Source organism: Micrasema longulum, unplaced genomic scaffold (genome assembly GCF_059751315.1).
Source record: "Micrasema longulum isolate JH-2025_06_02 unplaced genomic scaffold, ASM5975131v1 h1tg001338l, whole genome shotgun sequence".
In the NCBI taxonomy this organism is placed as follows: domain Eukaryota; kingdom Metazoa; phylum Arthropoda; class Insecta; order Trichoptera; family Brachycentridae; genus Micrasema; species Micrasema longulum.
In genome coordinates, this window is record NW_028278524.1 from 224,011 (window position 1) to 245,936 (window position 21,926).

The window sequence follows — 21,926 nt, forward strand, 5'->3', positions numbered from 1 at the left end:
ACATAAAATTATAAGTGGAATGTTTCGTGATTGGTTAATAATAATAAGGTGACAACATTCTTTTCAATACTTATTGCTGATTTTAAAGTGTTACCATAAGGAAACTATGATATCAACAAAAGATTCACAATATCAGATGTGAAAATATATCTATCGGATCATAGTTTGCATAATGATTTTTATCACAATAAAAAGTGTCTAAACTCAGCCTTACTGATGCCAACGAAAAGAAAGCTATAAAAGAAGTACATTTTTTGTCATATTTTGTCTATTGCTGCTTACCAAAGACAACTCGTATTAACCAAGTATACAAATTAAAAATTTCTAATGCTGCCATTTTAAATGTATATTATTATTATATATATATTATGCATGATGCAGTAATAAGGTCAAAAAATATTTTAAAATATGGTAACTCATCAAATAACACCATTACAATAACACCATTTTTACTAAAATCTAGTTAATACTGTCCCAAATGTCCCGCAAATGTGGAGTTTAATCTAAACATTTTTATACCCACAATGTTCTAGGATAAAAAAAATAACTATAACTTTGGCAACGAATATTTCAAAATCAATTTGACACCATAAACCAAAACACATGTGAATAAAATATATTTATACAAAAATATAAAGTACATTGTGACTTTTAAAATCTTCGGAAATTTTATTCACAGAAAAATATTGAAATTATATTAATATGTTCTTATTTACTATTTTTTTTTTTTTTTTTTAATATTGTCAGTTAGCTTGTGAAGCTTTCAATTATCGTAATGCAATCAATAGGAGAATCTTTAAAGTAATTAGCATTTAAATGAAATCTTATTAGCTAGGAGTATTGAAGACTGTTGTTGAAAAATGTTTTTTTTATAAACTGCTTGTTCTTTAAACACTCTTAGATAAAGATAGATTAGTTAAAGTCTGTAAGGGGAAGTGAAAAACTTTCCGATTTACACTTGAGTCTCGTGATCGGCTTCTTCTATCCTTCCCAGTCTCCATGCGTTAGGATCGCCCGCTAGAAATTAAAGGTGTTTAGAATACTATCATTAATGTATGCCAATAAGTGACAGGTGATTCACAAACTACTAAGTGTTTTATAAGTATTCTTTTAACCCTAGAAAGATTAACTGTTTTACTGGTATAAAGGTTTTCAAATCTTAGTTATCGATAATTTTAGTTATTATAAATTATATTGTTTTGTCAATACCAATACAAATCTGCAAAAACATTATTTTGAAACGTTGAAGTTTAGAGTTTAAATTCGGTATTAATATAGTTAAAAAATATCTGGTCTCAGTACTCAATTTATATTGGCTTTTTTGGTAACGATTCTGTTTAAAACTAATGTAATAAAAACTGAACAAATGCAGAGAAAAATTTATATGATCAGTTTATACTGTAGTTAGGTAATAATAATTTATGTTTTAATATAAGTCATAAACTAAAGTACTGCAGCTTATTTTATTAAGGTTAAATGACATATTTATGTATGTAAATGAAATACGAAAACAAATTTCAATCCTCACAACTTATGTATGAAGCAAATATTGTTGAAAATATTTAAGCAATAAAACCTTTTCTTTAAAATACAATAGGTTTAATTTGATTATTTTTCTAAGCAGCTGAAATATGTTTCTGAATTATTACAGAACATTTTGATAAAGCAGTTGGTAAAATGTATTTTTATGTCTACAGAAGTTTCAAGAAATTATATTAGAAGAAAGCAAACATTGCTAAAAAAATATATTAAAAAAATTATAATCGTATTTAACTAATTACATTGTGCATAATTATGCATTTTACATTTTATGTTTTGTAAAATACATTTATTTATAGATTTTAAGCAGAAGTAATAACAAAACTTAAATATTTATAATAGGTAAAAAATATCCTTCTACTTCCTCCAACCAAACATCTTTTTGACTTACCCAACTAAAATAGTGAACTCTAAACTCTGTTAAGATAAATCATTTTAAATTTGCATCTTGAATGTTGAGTTTTACATCAGATGATTTCAAAATGTTTTTAATGCCATACCAATTTAGTAAAAAACGTTTGATGTAAAATAAACCCTTTTTTTAAACCATTTTGTTTTTTGAATTAGCAAAATAATAATTTAAAATTTGATAAAAAATATTTCCCTTTCAATTTGATACTGTGGAGGATCGGGATCCGATCTAGTGATCACTATTAACTGGCGACACTGAAAGAGTTGTCAGATCCAACGGTACTTTAGATCATCGAATCTTTCGTTTGGCGTTTTTTCTCCGTGTCGATCTTAAGCAATGATTTCCTAAGAGCGGTGCCGTCCTCTAGCAGCTGTCATGTAGCGGTAGATGACGTCATTAAAACTAGACAGCGCAGGTTTTCTAGAAAGCGTTGATTGTGAGCAGAACGTCAAACAGCAGCACTGTCATTTGCAGGACAGCTGTCAGCTGTACGAACAGTTTTGGAACATTTTTTCTCCTGTGGTGGTAAATAAAAATCGCAATCTTTATAAATCGTGAAAAATTTGCACTAAAAACCTTAAACCTTGATATGCATTCTGTGACATGATTTTTTAAACATCTCATTCTTCTGCAAATGTTAGTTTTTGACTTCCGATGACCCCTCATCTTCCAAATTTTTCGCTGCAGTATGTCTTGATTTTATAAAAATAAGTTAGTAAAATTAGGTGATCACGGCTGCTAGATAACAGCACTGCTTACTTAGGAAACTATAGCTTTACCAGACCTTTTTGGCCCTTTCCCCGTGTTAAACTTGTTATTTGTTTAAGTGATTCCTTTTCATATATAATGTTCTTATGCATCAGTTAGAATAAATACTTTGTAAAATCTTAATCCGAGTATATCTTTGCATTCCCGAGTCAGTATTGACTAGTAAGCGAACGCACAACAAAACCTATAATACCATAATGTCCCATCTCTGTTGCAATAAATTTCTTTTCATGTTCCTAACCATGTCACCTAAAGTCAAAATTTGCTATTTATCAAATCTTATAAGAGCAACTTTTGTTTTTAAGCCCCAATGTCTAGAATGTGTAGATAAGTCAATTTGTCACACAACTTAGAATTTTTTGGGATAGATATTCCGGCTTTTCGTAGATCTGTTCGTAACTGAAACAGTATGGGATGAAGATGGATTGGCATGCTTTAGCTCGAAGTCTTATATGTTTATCGTGTTTATAAATATATCATCATTCCATGTCCCCTCCCTAGTTAGAGCATATGGTTTCCACGAAGATCCTCCAAAGATCTCTGTCGGCTGCCAGCTCCTGTGCATCCTCCCAAGTCAGACTCGCGTCCCGTAGTTCTGACACAAACTGCCAACAAATAGCCAGCAGTGGAAGTCCAGGATGTCGAGAACCCTTAAGGCTCTCAGGAGGCATCCGTAGCAAATGGCCAAGCTAACCGTATCGCCTCCGCTTGATGCCAGTTGTCACCGGAGTTTGCTGCGTCCGTTCTCTTAATATTTCATTCCTTACAAAGTCAAACCACCGCACACCCAAAATTCTTCTCAGACACCTATTCTCAAAACTTAGAATTTTGCAGTTTTGGGCCCTAGGGCTCCACTAGAGAGGTTCCACGATTCACATCCGTAGAGGAGAATAGGTGTTATGCAGGTGTTATATAGGCGGCATTTGGTTTTCACTGAGTAAATATCCGATCTCCAGACTGCCTTCATACTGTGAATGTGGCGCCTGCTATTCCTAGCCGCGCTCCCAGTTCTTTTTGAAAGCTGCCATTTTCTGCGACATATACTCCCGGGTATTTAAAACTATCAACCCTTTCGATGACTTGGTTCAGAGTCAGGGGATTTTGAGCATCAAGGCATGAAGTGTTATACAGTACATGGGTTTTTGCAATATTGATTTTTAAACCCATGCAGGCAGAGTACCTATTTAGGCTATCTACAGTGGCCCGAAGACCCCTGACTGAATTGTCAATCATAACCGCATCATCGGCATACTGTAGGTCGCAGAGTTTTTGGGAGGAGATGGATATTCCTCGATCTAGTGGAAATTACTTCCTTAAGATGAAGTCCTCGAGGATTATAAAAAGGAACGGTGCAATGAATATATTGTACATCATTATTTTATTGCCTTTGCTACATAGTTTTATGTTCTTTTTGTTCAGTTTTTTGTACATATTCTTCTTCATATAGCTGCTGTAATTGGCTTAGGCCGTATAATAAATAAATAAATAACGCTAAATGGTGAAGGCTTAAAAATTTTTTTTTTTTTTAAGACTGGAGAAGCTATTAAGCGTAATGTCAATCATTTTATAAGTGAATCAGTTTTGTCAAAAAAAAAACACTTTAGAATATTTTTTTTAAACAAAATAAATTTGGCAAACAATTACATTCATTACAAAAGCAATTGAAGAAGGTAAGCCTTAATAAAAGCAATGTATTGTTAAGAGAAATTGAAAGTTCTTCATATCTACTTAGGGAAGGAAATTGGAGCATACAGAAAACATTGAAAAGAAAGATTATTATTAGTTAAATAGGAATGATCTAATTACCCTGTATTGACAATAACTCGAGTCATTTTCAATATCATTATGTATATTTATAGGTAAAATTGAATCAAATTGTCTGAAAAAAAATTGACAGTCTGTCCTGTAAGGAGTGTAAAATATAACCAGAATCCCGGGTGAGTGTTTTCGATTTGATAGCTGCTCTTAGGTGAAAATCCCGAATAGGAATCGAGTGGGGATAAGCCGGCCTCAGTGTTGTTGTTTGGTGGATTCATCTACCATTACCAGTCCCTGGTTTGATTGTGCGGTATTTCACTGTCCCTGGACTGGTACCTAAAGCGTAAGACTGATCATCTTATTTTCCATGTAACAAAAATGATCTAGGTACGCTGCGATTGAAGTGCCGATGCAGTACCCTATGCATCACTGAGTGTGCATAGGGAAATGACGATACTGACAGACATCGGTAAATCTCATATTGTAATCTTTTGTTATGTGGCCGAATCTAGATTTCCAACTTTAGAATAGCCCCGAAGACATGTCAATACAGGGGGTTTGGTGTAATCGATCGAAACATTAATAAATACCACCTAACTAAATACATACAGTTGGGTGATTGGATGCACAATTTGTTGTTACTTTAAACAGAGATCATTCTTACCACAGTAATAATACTTTGTAATCCGTGGTAAGGCTATTTAAAGAACAGAAAAGGGGAACGCACTGTGAGAAATAAATAAATAATTGACCACAGCCCTTAGTTAGAGAGTGACTTCTCCAAAAAATTAACTATATTCTTTGTATGTTTTCATTTGAGCTATTTCGTATGGTAGTTGTACTATAAATAATACTTGACTTTCATTTTCAATTGCAAATGTCACATTCTTGAAAAGAATGGCGAATGCAACATAATACATATCTACTTTTAAATGTACATTTATGATTTTTATCTACAAAAAACACATCTTAAGTTATTTACAATGATAAATGGGCTTTTGTAATATAATTCAATAAAAATGTTTGATGGTAAGGTTATACAAAAATAACCCAAGTAAATGAGGATGCAATTTGTTTAACACAAAAAAAATTGTCTATGCTTCAACTGGGTGTTTTAAAATGTGGGGTGGAATTGCATAATTTTATTTCAGTTCATTTGTTTTTATTTTAATCAACTTTTTTTGTAAAATAAGAGGATGTCGATATTTCTTCTTATGCATTTAATTACTCCTGTGTGGAATGTTGTAAAGTATGAAAATTCACTGCAATGTGTGTGAGGGCATAATGTTGAACAGTGGTTTTTCTCAAAAATATTTTTATATATCGTATTATCTGCGCAGTGGTTTTTTAAAGTTTTGTTCTTTTTTAAATTACTCCGCCTGTGACGTCACAAGTTCTCATCGGCGAGTTCTGCTGATGGTGAGTTGGCTTCCTGGAAACCGGAAATCTATCACCACACTCTATCATTGGTTGATTCGGAAAAACTCTATTCTTATCAAAATCATTTTTATTAATTTTTCATACATTTTTGAGAAACTTCACGATACAACTAAATGCTCTACTTTTTACTGCGTGTAATAAAAAAATTTTATATCTAATTTCCCGTAGCACTGAACTTCCTCATTATGTAGAGATGGATCTATTTTACTCCTACATAATATTTATGATATAGAAGACTGAAGATATTCAGATTTTACTTAAAACATATATTTTAAAATGACTGTTTTCATATTAAAATGTTGGAAGATTTTGGAAGAATGTTGGAACATGATTTTTTTGTATTTTAGATTTTCATTTTTGTCTATGTTGTGTTGCGAGAAAAGTGTGATGGTATGTTTATGTGGTGTGAAAGAAGAGTATTTTTATAGAAAAATATAGGGACAAAAAGTATTCCATAATGCATTGAAGCAGTGATTTTTATTAAAATCCCTAAAGTAAGATCATCACTTTGAATGCAAAAAATGCTCGCAAATTTTATGCCAAGTGACCATTCCTTACTTAATAATTATCAATGGATAAGAAAATTAATTTTTTGCTATCCGTTTTTAATCTAATAATGTTGTTTTGTAAATAACTCTTTATATTTTGGGTTGAACTTCGTAAATAGCAGGGAAAGTTCAAGAAGAAGTGGCTAACCTCTTTTCAAAACAGAATAATTAATTTGAGATTTATTAAAGCCAAAAAAAATGCACGCCAAACATTTATATTAGATTATTAATGTATAGGAACTTACCTTGTACTTCATTTGGTGAGAGGGTTGTGGAAAAAGCAGACAAAACACATAAAACAAACATTCCAATATAAAATGGCATTCTTAACTAAAGGTTTTATATTACGGGAATCAGCAATAACCATGCCTGTTTAAATAAACATCTGTCTGTACACATTGACCAACAATTCTTAAATATCATACAATGTATTCTTTATAAAATGAAATTATTGCCACTAAACATCAACCTGTTAATATACATAGACGCGTCCTGCGCCCTCAAAAATGATGACACTTAACTCATTGGGATCGTAGAACAACGACGGATGTTTTTTTATTATATTTGATATTGAAAAAGTTAAATAGTCTTTTTTTCTGGGTTTGAAAAATATTTATATATATATATAACTTACCTAAGTATCAAATGGTACATTTTCGCACTATCAAGATGTAACATAAAGTTTAAAAAAAAATTCAAACTGCTCTAATGTAAAGTTGAAGAAAATCACACGCGTCATTGTTTTACGATCCCGGCAAACTGATGCCCAAACGTTGAGAGATGCCCAACGCGTATTTAGTCATTCTTTGACCGCCAGCCGGGTGTGACGTGAGCTTATTATTTAGGATCGAAACGGAAATGCCCGCTTGTGTCGTGAAATCAAAAGAAAAAAAAGGATGGTGTATCTTTTCATTGGGAAGTATTTGTTTATAAGTTAAAATAAAAATAATTAATATTCGGATATAAATATTATTTATTTTGAATGTCAAACTACGCCTGGAGGCACAAAACCGAAGCTCTTCTTTCTAACAGGGGTGCACTGATAAGAATACGATTTAAAAAATATAATACATTTGAGTTAATATTATTTTAGCATTCCCAACATACAGTAAAAATAAATAAATGGGTAGAAATTAAGGAAAGAATCTGATTTTGCAAAAAACTCATTTTGTTTCGAAACATTTAAATACATACAAACTTTTTTATATAAGAAAAATGGGTATCCTCCCAGTTTTTGTAGTATATGCAATCCAGGTATAAATAAACAAACTCTGTAATTATGGGTAAGTTTTCATGTCGCTACTTTTAAAAAAATATTTTACTCTACAGGGTGCGTTTATGTGTATTAATAGGTCGATGCCACTAAATGAATCAATATAAAAACAAACAATGATAATAAATTAAACTCAAAAATTAGCACAGAAACCTTTATTTTTATTGCATGAAATAAACTAAATTAAAAACAATTAAATTTTGGAATGAACATTTATTGATATTACTACTAACTGTAAATCATTAAAACTATATTTTACATACATATTTATTATCACATAAACTACACTAATTAAAATCTACTGGCAACATTCTGTTCTGGGTAATTTAAGTACCAAACTAATTACATATTAATTTAGGGCATTAAAAAAAACAGCTGTTGCCACCTTTCAATTCCATATTTAAAACATTTCATAAAAAATAGCTGTTGCCACCAATGAGAAAGTAAAACTTTATCAGATTTATTTTATTGCAATATAAAGATAAAAATACAAGAAACAAAATATCACAATACAAGCTAATATTATAATGGTGGTACAATTAAATTATTTCTATTTTTTACAGCAGATATAAAATAATCAAACTGATAAAAGTGGGTTAATCATAGATAAAATAATAATTTAATCCCTATTTCTGCACTAAACATAAAAAATAATACTAATACGGTAACAGTTTAATCTATTGACTTAGTAATTTGGTATTGTTTTTGTAGGATTTTCCCAAATAAGAATGTGCAAGGAAATAAAGAGTATTAGAGTGAATAAAGCTTTTAAAATATATAGATTACCTAGCCTGAGACAACTCTCATAGACAGTAGTAATTTCCATATTTTAATTTTTAAATTGAGAATATATTTTTATAGACAAAAAAGTCGGGAAAAATGAGACATAACCTACAAAAAAATGAGTAAATTATGAAAGAGTGAATTCAGGGTCACATTTCTTCTTATTTTAATCTTGAAGCAGGCATCTATAGTTCACGTTTGTAAAAAGTGTACTATTTATTTTACTCAAAAAGTTTGCCAAAAGTATATTTACAAAATGTATGAAATTTACAGTAAATAAATGAGTATTATAACTGCCCCTGACTTAACATTATATCACCTATATATTGACAGGGTCCGGCAGAATGATCTACCCATTTCGAAATACCTAGCAAAATTTGTTTGCCAGTTTGTTTTTTAATTAGTGATATCCCTATATGTCTCTTTTTTTCTGATTAAATTGGTTAATTACATAGAAAAGTTCTTTTTTATTTCGGAGTTGGCTTGTTTGCATTGGTGCAAATTCTTATCGTCCTTCTAAATGTTATTTAAGACAAGTTCTAAATATATTTCACTAAGATTTTATTAATTTGATCAAATAAACATATATTATAAAAAAATAACACAAGTTTTGTGAACTATGTCAACTTATTATCAGTTTGCAAGTTGAAAACTAAGTGAGATATTAATATTTTCAATGCTATAAATAATTTAAATGTCAAAAAACATTGATTGAAAAAATATTTTTATAAAACTACGATATAAGTTCAAAAATGTTTTAAAATTATTTGTAATATCTCTCGTATTTTTTTCTAAAAAATAATATTTCATAACTTAATTAAAACCATATCACTCGGAAAGTTTATTGTTCCGACGAACATTAAAAAAAAAATCACAGGTTATTAATAAATAAATGTGTAATTGAAAATATAAAATGGTAAGATTAAAAATAAGAGTGCCTCAGTGCACACAACCTTCTTTTAATAATTTTAAAATAACTTTAGTTGGGTAAATTATTACTGAAAAATTTACCTATAGTAACCGAAAAATAATTACTGCAAATTTACCGTACCCAAAAAGATTACTGCAAACATGATAAATTAAAATACGTAAACCGTAACCAAAAAAGTGTACTAACCGAAAATTTAAATAGATGTAGATTATGTATTGGTGACATTATTATTATTTGTCTTTTAATATCACTTCCAAACCCCTCTATAACAGATTTTCAACAAAATCTAGAAATCACAAAAAACTTTAGTATGATAAAAAGCAAGGGAATCATACAATTTTGCCATTTAAAAATGTCCTTTTTTTAAAAAAAATTATGTCATATGATGAACATTAGATAATAACAATCATCTCTTATAAAAACTATACTTAAAAGTTTTATATATCTAAAATACAATTACTTTTCGACTGGCAGATTACGTCTCTTTAAATTTAGACTAAACTTCGGTACATTGGTACTCATATAAAGACAAAGTATTAAAATAAAATTTGTTCTCACGGTAAAAAGTTATGAAAGCAAAATCTAAAGTTTTTGTTTTTGAAAAAAAAGTATATTTGTTCAAATCGTTTTTTATAAAATAAATTTTCTATATTTTTTTAAGAACAATATTTTGGTTGTAAATATTTCATTTCTACAGTGTGTTTTGAGAAAAAAAAATCATCTTTGGATCGGTTGTCGAATGGCTTATTTATATTGGAGTTTGAATTGAATTCCCGAGACAAATTATTTTTTTTTTTTGTTATTTTTCAAACTTCATTAAATTTTTTTTTGACTATAGTGGGGTTCGGAATTATATGACTCAATACAACATTTATTTAACCCTTTATAGGACACCTAGAACAAAGTGATAGATAAATATACCACCAGAACTAAGGTATTCATTTTTCAAATATTTCATATTATCGAGTATTGTAATAACATACACAGCTCAGCTTTTTCAAATGCAATAAGTTTATTATCTTAAAAAATAATATATTTTATTCGGTTTGCAAGACGTAAACCAGCACAGAATATGTGTCCTATAAAGGGTTAATGCAACTACTACGGTGGATCTGTACGTGAAATGGCAGTTATAAATCGGTTACTGTTGATAAACACATATTTAAAATTATGTTTAAAACATTACAAAATAGTGTTAATGCTTGTTAAATTTAAAAAATTAAATAAACTGTCATGGCAAAACATGATTACACTAGCTATAACTCTGCGTATGTAATTTCAGTGACAAATAATCTCAAAGTAATAATAATCTATAAAATGTAAATAAGTTGAGAATGAGAATACCAGTAAAAACAGAGCAATAATAGGGTATTTTCACAAATCGGGAATAATATCGAACACATATTCAATATTTAAAGCTGATTTTTACGATTTTAATGATATAATGTTTATAATTTTATTTTAATGATATAAATAACGGGTTGTGGTCCTTTAGCTAGTCTCGGACACACGGACCGAAGGTCCGTGGTTCGAATCCCACTACCCCAACTTGATTCCATTTTCTAATAGTGAGTTATTTACAACTAGTTGAAAATGGCCCTCAAAATTAAATATTTGGGTAAATCATCAAATATTTTTTTAAAAATAACTGTAAATGTATAAAAAAAAAGGCTCGCAGTTGGCGTCACGTCATTTTGATGTTACACATCATACCCGCTGCGTGCAAGTATGCCGCAGCAACGTAATTCGTGCTGCTTGTCCCATAAGGCGCGAAACTTCCTGTTTTCAGATAGTTAAAAATATGTATATTTTCAACCTTCGTAGAAAATTTATCCGATGCCGCACGGAAAAAATAATAACACCCTTAATATCATAATTTTTTGCTTATTTAAAAATAATCATTTAAAAAAACGTGAAAAGACCCTATTGCTCTTGTTTAGGTTATAATTTAAGGCAGACCTAGAGTATTGATAATTCTCTAGTTGACTGCTGCCTAAAAAATTTACATTTCTATGTAAAGCATAAAACTTTTATAAAACATGATTACTCCATGTCAATTTTTTCATAGGCGGTACAATTTTAAGCGTGTGAAAAATTGACAAGTCGCCTAATTATCCAATATTGAGGACTCCATTTATTGACTCAAACTGCGACATGACCGACGCAAGTCACATGGTAATGAAAAGAAACGAAAACGTAACTAAACTAAATACATTTCATGTGAAGACTATAATCGTGGGGTAATTACTACATCTAGGTAACTTCAAAATCAGCATGTTTAAATTACGCACTAAAAACACATTAGTATCTATCTCCGTGAATGTTACAAATGGGCAAGTTATGATTCGTTAAAATCATATTATAATGACGTGAATGTATGACTTGTCTCTTTGTGGCATTCACAGAGGAGGATAAAAAAATGTGTTTTTAAAGGGTAACACACAAATAATGTTGGATTTGAGAGTTGAAATAAATACCTCGCTATATTAAATTGTACCAGTAATTTTAATCAATCTAATAAATAAGGCGATTTGATTACTTTGCAAAAGCTTAATGAGTCGAATGCGTCATGGCAATGCTAGGTATGAATTATAACAAAAAATACAAATATAGTTTAATTCCACTTTTATTTATAAATTTTTACCCGTGATCGGCTTTCTTCTTGACCGACATCATCAGACTAAACAAATTTCTATGTTATATACAAGTGCAAGCAGGGGTTGTAAATCATGATTTTATATAATTATGTTAATAAAAGAGTTAAAATTCAAATAATTTAAGTAAGTAATAACAATTGTATGAATTTAAGTTTTGTTCGAATGAATGTATATAATAAAAACCGGTGAAAATTTTATAATTTTATGAAGTTTTATAATGAAAATGTATTTGAATTAAATGTATTTCAATTTTATTAAAACTATAACAGGGGCAGGGCCGCTGGTTGGTAGTTCTATTGGTAGTTTTATATCCATAATTATATAAAATCATGATTTACAACCCCTGCTTGCACTTGTATATAACATAGAAATTAGTTTAGCCTCCCACCAGTCTGACGATGTCGGTCACGACGAAACCCGATCACTGGTAAAAATTTACAAATAAAAGTGGAATAAAACTATATACTTATTTTTATTATTAAAATTAAAATGCAGTTCCACCAAGAAATGTCAGTAGAAAAACTCAATCTATCAATAAGATGTATGACTTAAATTTGCTTTAGATATTCAGTAGAAATGCGTGTTTGTCTCAATTTATGATTTTGAATGAAGTATTTTATCAATTGACTATTAACTATTAGATATGCCATAAATTAAGAACAAATAATAATTTCATATTGTTGGTCTAATTTTTATACTAAAAAATAATTTGTGGTTTTATTGGGTCCATTAGAATATGAATAAAAACTAATCCCTTAATTTTATTGTATTAGACAAACAATATTGATTTCAGGTCATTAAAATTCACTTGCACTAAGTACAGTTCATTAAAACTAACTTTCAGCCGTACCACTGAACTCCTTCCTGTAGTATTTCTTTGTGGAATGCAGAACTCTTAACAAGTAATTAAAAATATAATAAAAGAGTTCAGTTGATGTTTATAATGTGTCAAAAATACCTTCGAACCTCTTAAGAGACCGCTAAAAATTCCTCTGCAAACAGTGCTGTCACGTCTTGTTATATAGGTATATAAATAATGCGATACATAAAAATTAATTTAAAAAAATTAGCTTAGTTTAATGGTCGATTAAAAAATAATTTTAAAAAACCACTGAACTTTCTCATTAGCCAAGACTGTATAAGAATCGGGGAAGGAAGTAAAAAATATTAAAAGTTTTTAAAATCAATGAGTAAAAGCAGTTCTGGACGGTTCCACCAAAATATCATTTTTATAAGTTAGTATACTAAAGAAAAGAGTTCATTCAAAATTCTAAAGCTAAAGGGTTTGATAATACAAAATAGTTATATTCATAGTAGGGTTTGTGCATCAAAATAACTGGTGATCGGAAATCTCACTACAATCATAAGCTAATGTAATGCAGATTTCCGAGTAGTTAATAAAAATAACAGTTTTATACACAACATGTCAAGTGAGCAATGAAATGATTGTCAAATTAACTCCTTTGTTTATTAAACAGTTTGTCACAATAAGTCTATTAATAATGGCTAGTGTGTGAATTAATAACACTGCTAATCTGCGTTCATTTAGCCACAAATTTAGAATGGTATGGTAGTACAGTGCATTCAAATGTAGAATATGTCTGTGTTAATTCGGTGCATGAACTAAAGATTTTAATGGACCGTATGTCTTGTTAAAACAAGAAAAAAAATTGCACCACAATAGTGGTGAGTTACAGCACAGAACACCCAGGCTTGAGAAAAATTAAATTCAATTTTTGTGTTCTCACCGGAAATCGAACGAAAATATGAGCTATTAATGTAATAACTTTATTTTAGTTTTCATTACGGAATGAACAATTGATGACTGCGAAAATGGCCATATTATGAAAATAAATTACTCAAAATATCATAATATGAAAAATCTTGAAAGATAATCAAAAATTTAAATAATGAAAATTTCTTGTTTATTTATTTATTTAATCATCATTCCCTTTTCGCATCTAATAGCGCATAGGGCACGGCATGGGTACACCAATCACAGCGCATTTGGGTATTTTTTTGTTACATGATGGTAAGATGATCAGTCTTACGCCTCAGGTGCCAGTCCATGGTCTATGAAATATTCTACTATAAAAACACCTTGTTAAATAAATGTCAGCAGTGGTGTAGCAGTCAGCGCGTATTAATTACTTCACAAGAATTGTTAAAGGTTCATAATCAACTATTGCATGACTCAGCATATTATTAAATTGAATGAAAAAAATTACTTTTTTCAGCTTTTGTGACAAATTCTGGTAATATTCAAGGGGTTTAACAGGCAAAAGTATTAAAATAATGGGGCAACAATTAAATGAGAAACATAAAATGATTTAATATAAATTCCAAGCTCCATATAATGTCAGCCAGGCATATCATTATACAACACATCTATGCATATCTAAGATGTATGTATGTACATTAATATTATTATTGATAATCGCAGAAACATTATGATTGCATAAATAATCATTCAGAGTGAAAATACAGAAGAACTAGAAAACTAAATTAAAGCTTAGATTTTAATGCAAACGGTATGTCTCTGCGATTATGCTAATTTAAAAGTTAGCACTAAAATACAATTATGATTTCTGTATGCGGCGGTCTAATAACTCCAGTTAATATGCATTCGAAATTATTTCAATTTTCCGTCAATGTTACTTTTTATGAGGGAAGTTAATAAAAGGGTTGATACAGTAAATTGTAAAAACCCTAATTCAGTAACAAGCCCGCAGTGGGTCCTGTATGCACGGAGAGAATAATTAAAGATAAGCTTAATAATGCATATATAACTGGAGTTGATAAGCCTTGTGATACCAGATATGATGGATTGTGGTTGGAAATCGTACAGCAATTTTATTGAGATCAATATTCATTATTCATTTTATCAATGAGAAATTCATCACGTCATATGAATCAAATATTATTTTTGTATGTTGTGATAGTTGATCTAAAGGATCAATCAATAGTCAAGCAACATTATTTTTGCTTTTCTGCAAATGCTTTACAGTAATCTGAAATCATTAAAGCGTATTAAATAGATAATTCTTTTGTAAAAACCCGTAGCACTGGCTAAGTAGATTTACTTTGCTTAAAACCACTAATTAAAATTAATATACCACTTGGCTTCACATATTTGTACGCCTTAAGAAAGGAGCAGTTGCGCTCCCAAACTGGTAGGAAGTTTTTTTAATTGGTGGTTTTAAACAAAGTTAATCTGGGCAAATTGCTTCATTTGGAAAATTACCAAGTCAGAGCTTCATATCATGGGGTAATAACGTCACCAATAGTCCTTAAATTATAGCTTGATTAAAATGACAGCTGCCAAACTAATGTCAATGGTGATGGGAAATTACTGATCACTGGTCATGTACTGATCAAATTGATTTTATCAGTTTTTTCATGCAAACATGAAACTCCGTTTCCGAAAATTGATATAAAAACGCAAAAACAAGTCTATTATAGTGTGTTTAAGACAATTATTCACCAAAAAATAAGACCTTTATACTTTTTTCATGAAAAACATAAAATGAATTCTTTTTGATTATTTTTTAATTTATTTCAACAGAGGGAAAACGTTTATGAGAAGGGAATAGTAAAGTGGCCACTTAAACCAGCCAATGACAGGTCATAAGCCCTGTAAATGCCTAGACTTCCATATTCTCTTCTCAAAAACGTTTTCCCTCTCTGTTGAAATAATTTTAAATATGAAAAACTCCCTAGGGAGAAAATCCAGCCAGTCTGCATGCATTTGGACATACTCAAACATTGTCTTTTTTATTCGATCAATTTACATTGATCAATTTGCCCCCCCTCTAATGTTTTTGCAAAATGATGTGACCTTGTAAGAACGTCATTAATAATTAGTTTTTTTTTTCATTTTAAAGCTAATTTTATATATTTGCGTTGATTTATGTGTCAAGAATTGTATTAGAAAAATTAATTAACATGCTAGATGTGAATGATTTTTCGTGTGTCAATATAAATCACTCCAAAGACGTTACTACAAAGTTATGTCATCACTTTTGCTGACAACTATGATTCTTCTAATCAAGCTATATTTTAAGGACTACAGGTAACTTCGAAATCAGCATTTGTGAGTTACCCACTAAAAACACACTTTTTTACCCTCCTCCATGAATGCTACAAATAGACAAGTCAGGCATTCAAATCATCATAATATGATTTTAATGAATCAAGACTAACTTATTTGTAGCGAGGAAGATACAACTTTGTGTTTTCAGTAGTATAATTACTCCACGATATGTATGTACATTCATTTTCAAATTTGAAATGACTAATGAATTGTCTAAAAGCCGATTTGCCGTACAAGTCCCTGGGGCGATGGCGATGGCGATGGTGGTGGTGATGTAAGGATGTATACAATACGTAGAGCGACAGGCAAACTAGCAAGCGGAGGTTCGGGCGGTAGGATCGAGCATACCCAGCGCGCTCCTCGGGTTAAGTAGGGGCGCATGCTCCTCTAGGGGGCCGGGCGGGTGGCCATACGCCGACATCCGCGCCACAACAGAAAAGGAAACAAACAAACAGGGATAAACTTACAACGCACATTGAGGGTCACAAAATCATAAGTCTCTGTATCGAGCTCCGTTAAGAGTCGGCTAGAATTTGACTGGTCCAAGAACAATATGTCGCCTTAATTTGAATACAACATAAGACACTAAAAACATTATAAATCAATAATTTTGGATGAAACTTTAGTATTGACATATTACAACAGACACAAAGAACATTTTAGAGAAGGTAATATAGAAGTCTAGGCACCTACAGGGGTTATGACCTGTCGTTGGCCGATTTAAGTGGCCACTTTACACACTGTGTAACATTCACCATTCTGCCCATATTTAAACATCTATATTTCCGGAGAGAGATAAACGGAGACTAGAGGCTTTTGAGATGTGGTCTTATAGAAGACTACTAGGAATTTCCTGGAGAGACCACATTACAAATGAGGAGGTTCTCCAAAGAATCGAAGGTGGAAGGCACCTGCTCAGGACCTTGTCCGAAAGGCGAGCGAGATGGATCGGCCATGTAATACGTCAAGAAGGCTTCCTGCATGTCATAATGGAGGGGATGACCGAGGGGACAAATTCTAGGGGACGCCCGCGCCGAGAGTACCTGGAGGACCTATTAAAGGACGTGCGCTGCTCATCATATGTTGACTTTAAAAGAGCCGCACAAGACAGGGAGGAATGGAGAAGAATGAATGTAATTGTTGCCAGCCAATCCCAGGATTGAGACCAGAGAAGAAGATTTCCTAAAATATAATACATAAATAATAACACTTTACATGGTGAATGTTACACAGTGTGTAAAGTGGCCACTTAAACCAGCCAACGACAGGTCATAAGCCCTGTAGGCGCCTAGAATTCTATATTACCTTCTCTAAAATGTTTTTCATCTCTGTTGTAGTATGTTAATATTAACAGCTCCCCAGAGAGTTGAATCCAGTCCTTGTCTAAAAAAATTTGGACAAGCTCAAAATATTGTTGAAGCTTTAGTGTTTTTTTTTTACCAAATATAAAAAAAATTAATTAAAAAAATTCTTAGATTATTGGAAAATATTTACGAGTACATGAAAATATCATTTTTATATGTAAAAATTTGTATGTATTTATTTAATATGTAATATATTTTCTTTACTAACTTTGTGGAAATCTGTTATTAGTTCTGAGTTTATGCACTACATCTGTTTGTTTACTATAAATATGTATGTAGAACTGTTGATTTCCCAAATAAAATAAAATAAAATAAATACTGGAACTTCATTTTACACGGAAATAATACAATCCAGAATTTATAAAAACAAATTTGAACATTAATTTAAGGGGGAGTGGCGTGAAAAATGCTAAAATGTGATATTTTAATGGGATATTCAAAGTACTTGTAGTAGCCTTAAGATGTCTAGATGATTATTTTTAGAAATACAAAACTTTAAAAAATCATAGCGCAGATAATACAATACATCAAAATGAAAAAATATATTTTTAGGTTTGTCGGTTATGAGTCAAGTTAACAAATAAAAAAATATTTAAAAAAACCACTGAACTTCCTCATTATATTATTTGTTATTGGAATACCCTACATCACTTTTATTCTTACCACTGATAGTGAATAATCTTTGTAACAATTTTTGTGCAAGTATTTTGATGTCATTTTGTACTCAAGGAAAACTAATAAGGTTAAAAAAATAGTAAACAATTTATTTTTTTAAATCCCAAATTGATTTTTATATAAAGAAACCAATTCACCATTATTATTCTTTCTTTTGTAAACTTTATTTATTTATTTAACAATTTATATGCATATAAGGGCGGGCATATTGCCTTAAGGCAATTTCTTCCTGCCTACCCAAACCGTTCAGTTTCAGAAAATTGATGGACATATTGAATCTTATGATTTTATACAAAATTTAAAAGAAGGGAAAAAGAAAGAGAAAGGAACGTATCCCCTGTGTAAAAAAAGGTTCGAGTGTATTTTGTTTTTAAGGTATACATAATTTTTAAGAATTTTATATAAACTACTTACTGAATTACGCTGTCTTGCGAGGAATATGCAACTTCTCTAAGATACGTGTCATTCGAAAAATGTATTTAGATAGGTGAAATATACTAAATCATGATCTCTAACACAGAAAAAAATGACAAAAGTTGTATTTGAATTAAGGCGACAATTACTTTTCGCATTTTGACGGGCGCTTTCAGTGTGGCCTAAATTGGCGTACAGATAGTTTTGGTACCAAGTTATTCATAGAAATAACATAAAGCCCCACAACAGCTTCGCCGATTGGCATTGATCATGACCATAGCAACTTTGTAATTTGATAATATTTTTAGTTATGTCAAATTCTTAATAGATACTGGATTCAACTCTCGAGCGACATCGTCAACAGATATCCAAAGAGGCTGATCTTTAAAATAAGAACATGAAATTCTAGGGTTATAAGGATTTGACTGACATTTTTTCAACTTTATTGGTGACAAAATATATTCATTCATACAAGTTTGCAAAAATTTCTACAACAATTAAAAAATATATATTTCAATCACCGCTGTTGAAGCGATGGCGCGATATGTTAAGACCACCATAAGTGCTGCAATATAAAATTTTATTTTATGTTTATATTTATGTTTATTGTTATATTTATGTTTATTGTTATATTTATGTTTATTGTTATATTTATGTTTATTGTTATATTTTTGTTTATATTTATATTTATGTTCATGTTTATATGTTCATATGGTAGAATTGGCTCTGCACTTTATAGCCATTTTACTGGAATAAAAATTTAAAATAAAAAAATAAAAAAAATAAAATAAAAATGCCCTCTATGAAAAAATTCAGCCTTTGATGAGGTATAAATTTTTAAAATAAATTTTTAACAAGCTCTCCGGAGTTGGTTAGTTCGATCGCGATAGCTGACTCGGAAGAATCTCGATACAGGAGTAACTATACCATCTTCATGCTAATTAAACACAATAAAAATAATAATAAGTTTTTTTTGTCACAGTCCTCATCTATCGCTGATTGGTAAATTAGGCATTGAGAAATAATTGACGAAACCTCTCGCTTCTTTTCATCAGCTCGGTTGATATAAAAAATCTCCTTATCTAAGCAAAATGTACTATGAGGTCAAAAATGAATCACTTGGGAATAGCTAATTTGTTTACTGAGTTTTCAAAAAGTGTTACGTTTGCTAAAATTTATACTGAATAAAATTGACAATTTGATATTAAATTGTAACTTTTAAACTTAACATATTACAAAAGAGATGAATACAGAACAATGTTTTGAGCTTGTCCAAATTTTTGTGCTGGACTGGACTGGATTCAACCCCCTAGGGAGCTAGGGAGCTGTTAATATTAGAGAAGGGAATATAGAAGTCTTGGAATCTACGGGGTTTATGATCTGCCATTGGCTGGTTTGAGTGGCCACTTTAAACACTGTGTAACATTCATAATTCGTTGATAAATCTACCTGGTCCAAGAAGAAGTATAAAGATTGAAAAATATTTTCAGGCATTGCCTAGTATGCAAGTGAAATAATTCAATCAGACGAATCTCACCTGCATTAACAAAGGTTTTAGCTTTTTAACTTCACAAGCATCAACAGATGGAAGAATTGAAGGAACATAGATGGTTAAATATAGACAGAATGGTGAATGTTACAGTGTGATAAGTGCCCACTCAAACCAGCCAATGACAGGTCGTAAGCCCTGTAGATGCCTAGACTTCTATGTTTCCTTCTCTAAAATGGTTTTCATCTCTTTTGTAATATGTTAATATTAAAATGAATTAAATTATTGCTTATACAGTTCTTGGTTTTGATAGGACTTCTGCTATAAATGTTTACTGAAAATCGTATAAATCTTTAACTCTTATGTAAATTGTTCAAAGATATTGAGGGGATCTGAGTGATAGAGATGATGTGTTAGCCCCCGTCACTGTATTCACCTCTCCCTCGTAATTTGCATTATTCAGTTTACGTTCCTCTATACACAGCTGACAGAGGATTTTTTGATCTCTTCAGTGTAGTAATATAAAGTGAATATTTTGATTATCGATGTTTATAATACAATGTGTTGCAACAAAAATGTATTCTTCATGTACTGGCAAAATGCCATACCCCACAAAAATTCTTCAACTTACAAGCAATTAGTCATAAGATTAAAAATTTAAGACTTAACATCGCTAATGGCAAATATTTTTTAAAAATTAATCATTAAAACAATGCTAACTTTTATCTTAAAAATGAGTAAGTTCATTTACTCATTTTTAAGATAAAAGATAATTTTTTTACCCTCTGCTGTAAAATTAGGTAAATGTGGGTAGCGACATACTGTGCTATAACCGTCGTTACGCTTTTTTCCATATTTAGGAGAGTAAAATATAATTTCACAAAAACAAACACAAAAATATAGATGGCTTAAATAATTAACATAATTAATATACTGAATAAAAAAGGGATTGCATAGATAGAAGCTTAACTGGATTTGATTTCCGTCAAAATAATAGTAATTGCCAATTAATTTTTTTTAATGAGAAAGAATTATCAATTTATAATAGGGACATGAATAAGTTCTCCTTGCTTCCCGGCAGATGGTGTTATTTTTTCTTAGCGTTAAACAAGTCAAATTTCATGTGAAAAAAAGAGTATTTGCGAGGAATTATACTGAATTACTTAAAAAAAAAAAAGCTGCAGCCGAAGCACATAGAATTCTTGTGGAGACTCATGGCGACTATGATGTCGGAAACAACATGCAGAGATTGGTTTTGACTCTTTACAAATAATGACTTTGATGTTGAAGATAAAGAACGCTCTGGTGCACCGATTAAGTTTGACGCAAAACGAACTCGCAAAATCATTAAGAGTCGATCACACAACAGTTGCCAAACATTTAAAAGCATTAGGAATGACCCAAAAGCAAGAAAATTGGGTGCTGTATGAATTGAAACCGAGGGACGTGGAACAAAAGCAACGAAAACTTATTCAAGTCCCCAATACATAATAATTTTGTTAATTAATAAACCACCTGGATATTTAAAATACAGTAACGAACAACACAATATCTAAATAATTAAAATTACGTCAAATTGCGTCATCCCATTATTAACATTCACAATTGAAACAATACCCAATGATAATTAGATTATAATTATTATCTCTACACCTGACTAATATGCAGACTGGGTGAATTTATTTTTACATTTACCTGTAGATAAAACTGTATTCTGATAGTGTACATTTGTTTGTAATTATTGTATATCTTTTCGTGTAATTGTGTTTATGATGTATATAA

The 21,926-nt window shown here is 30.6% G+C and overlaps 1 protein-coding gene across 2 annotated transcripts in view; it reads right to left on the reverse strand.

The window, feature by feature from the left end:
- Positions 1-713: 713 nt before the first annotated feature.
- LOC148275834 (popeye domain-containing protein 1-like) overlaps positions 714-21,926 on the reverse strand; it is a 130,483-nt gene continuing 109,270 nt past the window's right edge. The window contains exon 6 of one of the 2 annotated variants that reach the window (XM_088235150.1): positions 714-1,017. In XM_088235150.1, the coding sequence (XP_088091276.1) occupies positions 953-1,017 (65 nt within the window). In that variant the 3' untranslated portion in view covers positions 714-952. Of the gene's footprint in view, positions 1,018-15,973; positions 16,590-21,926 lie in introns of those variants that run through there. The other variant, XM_088235149.1, reaches the window with a different exon arrangement.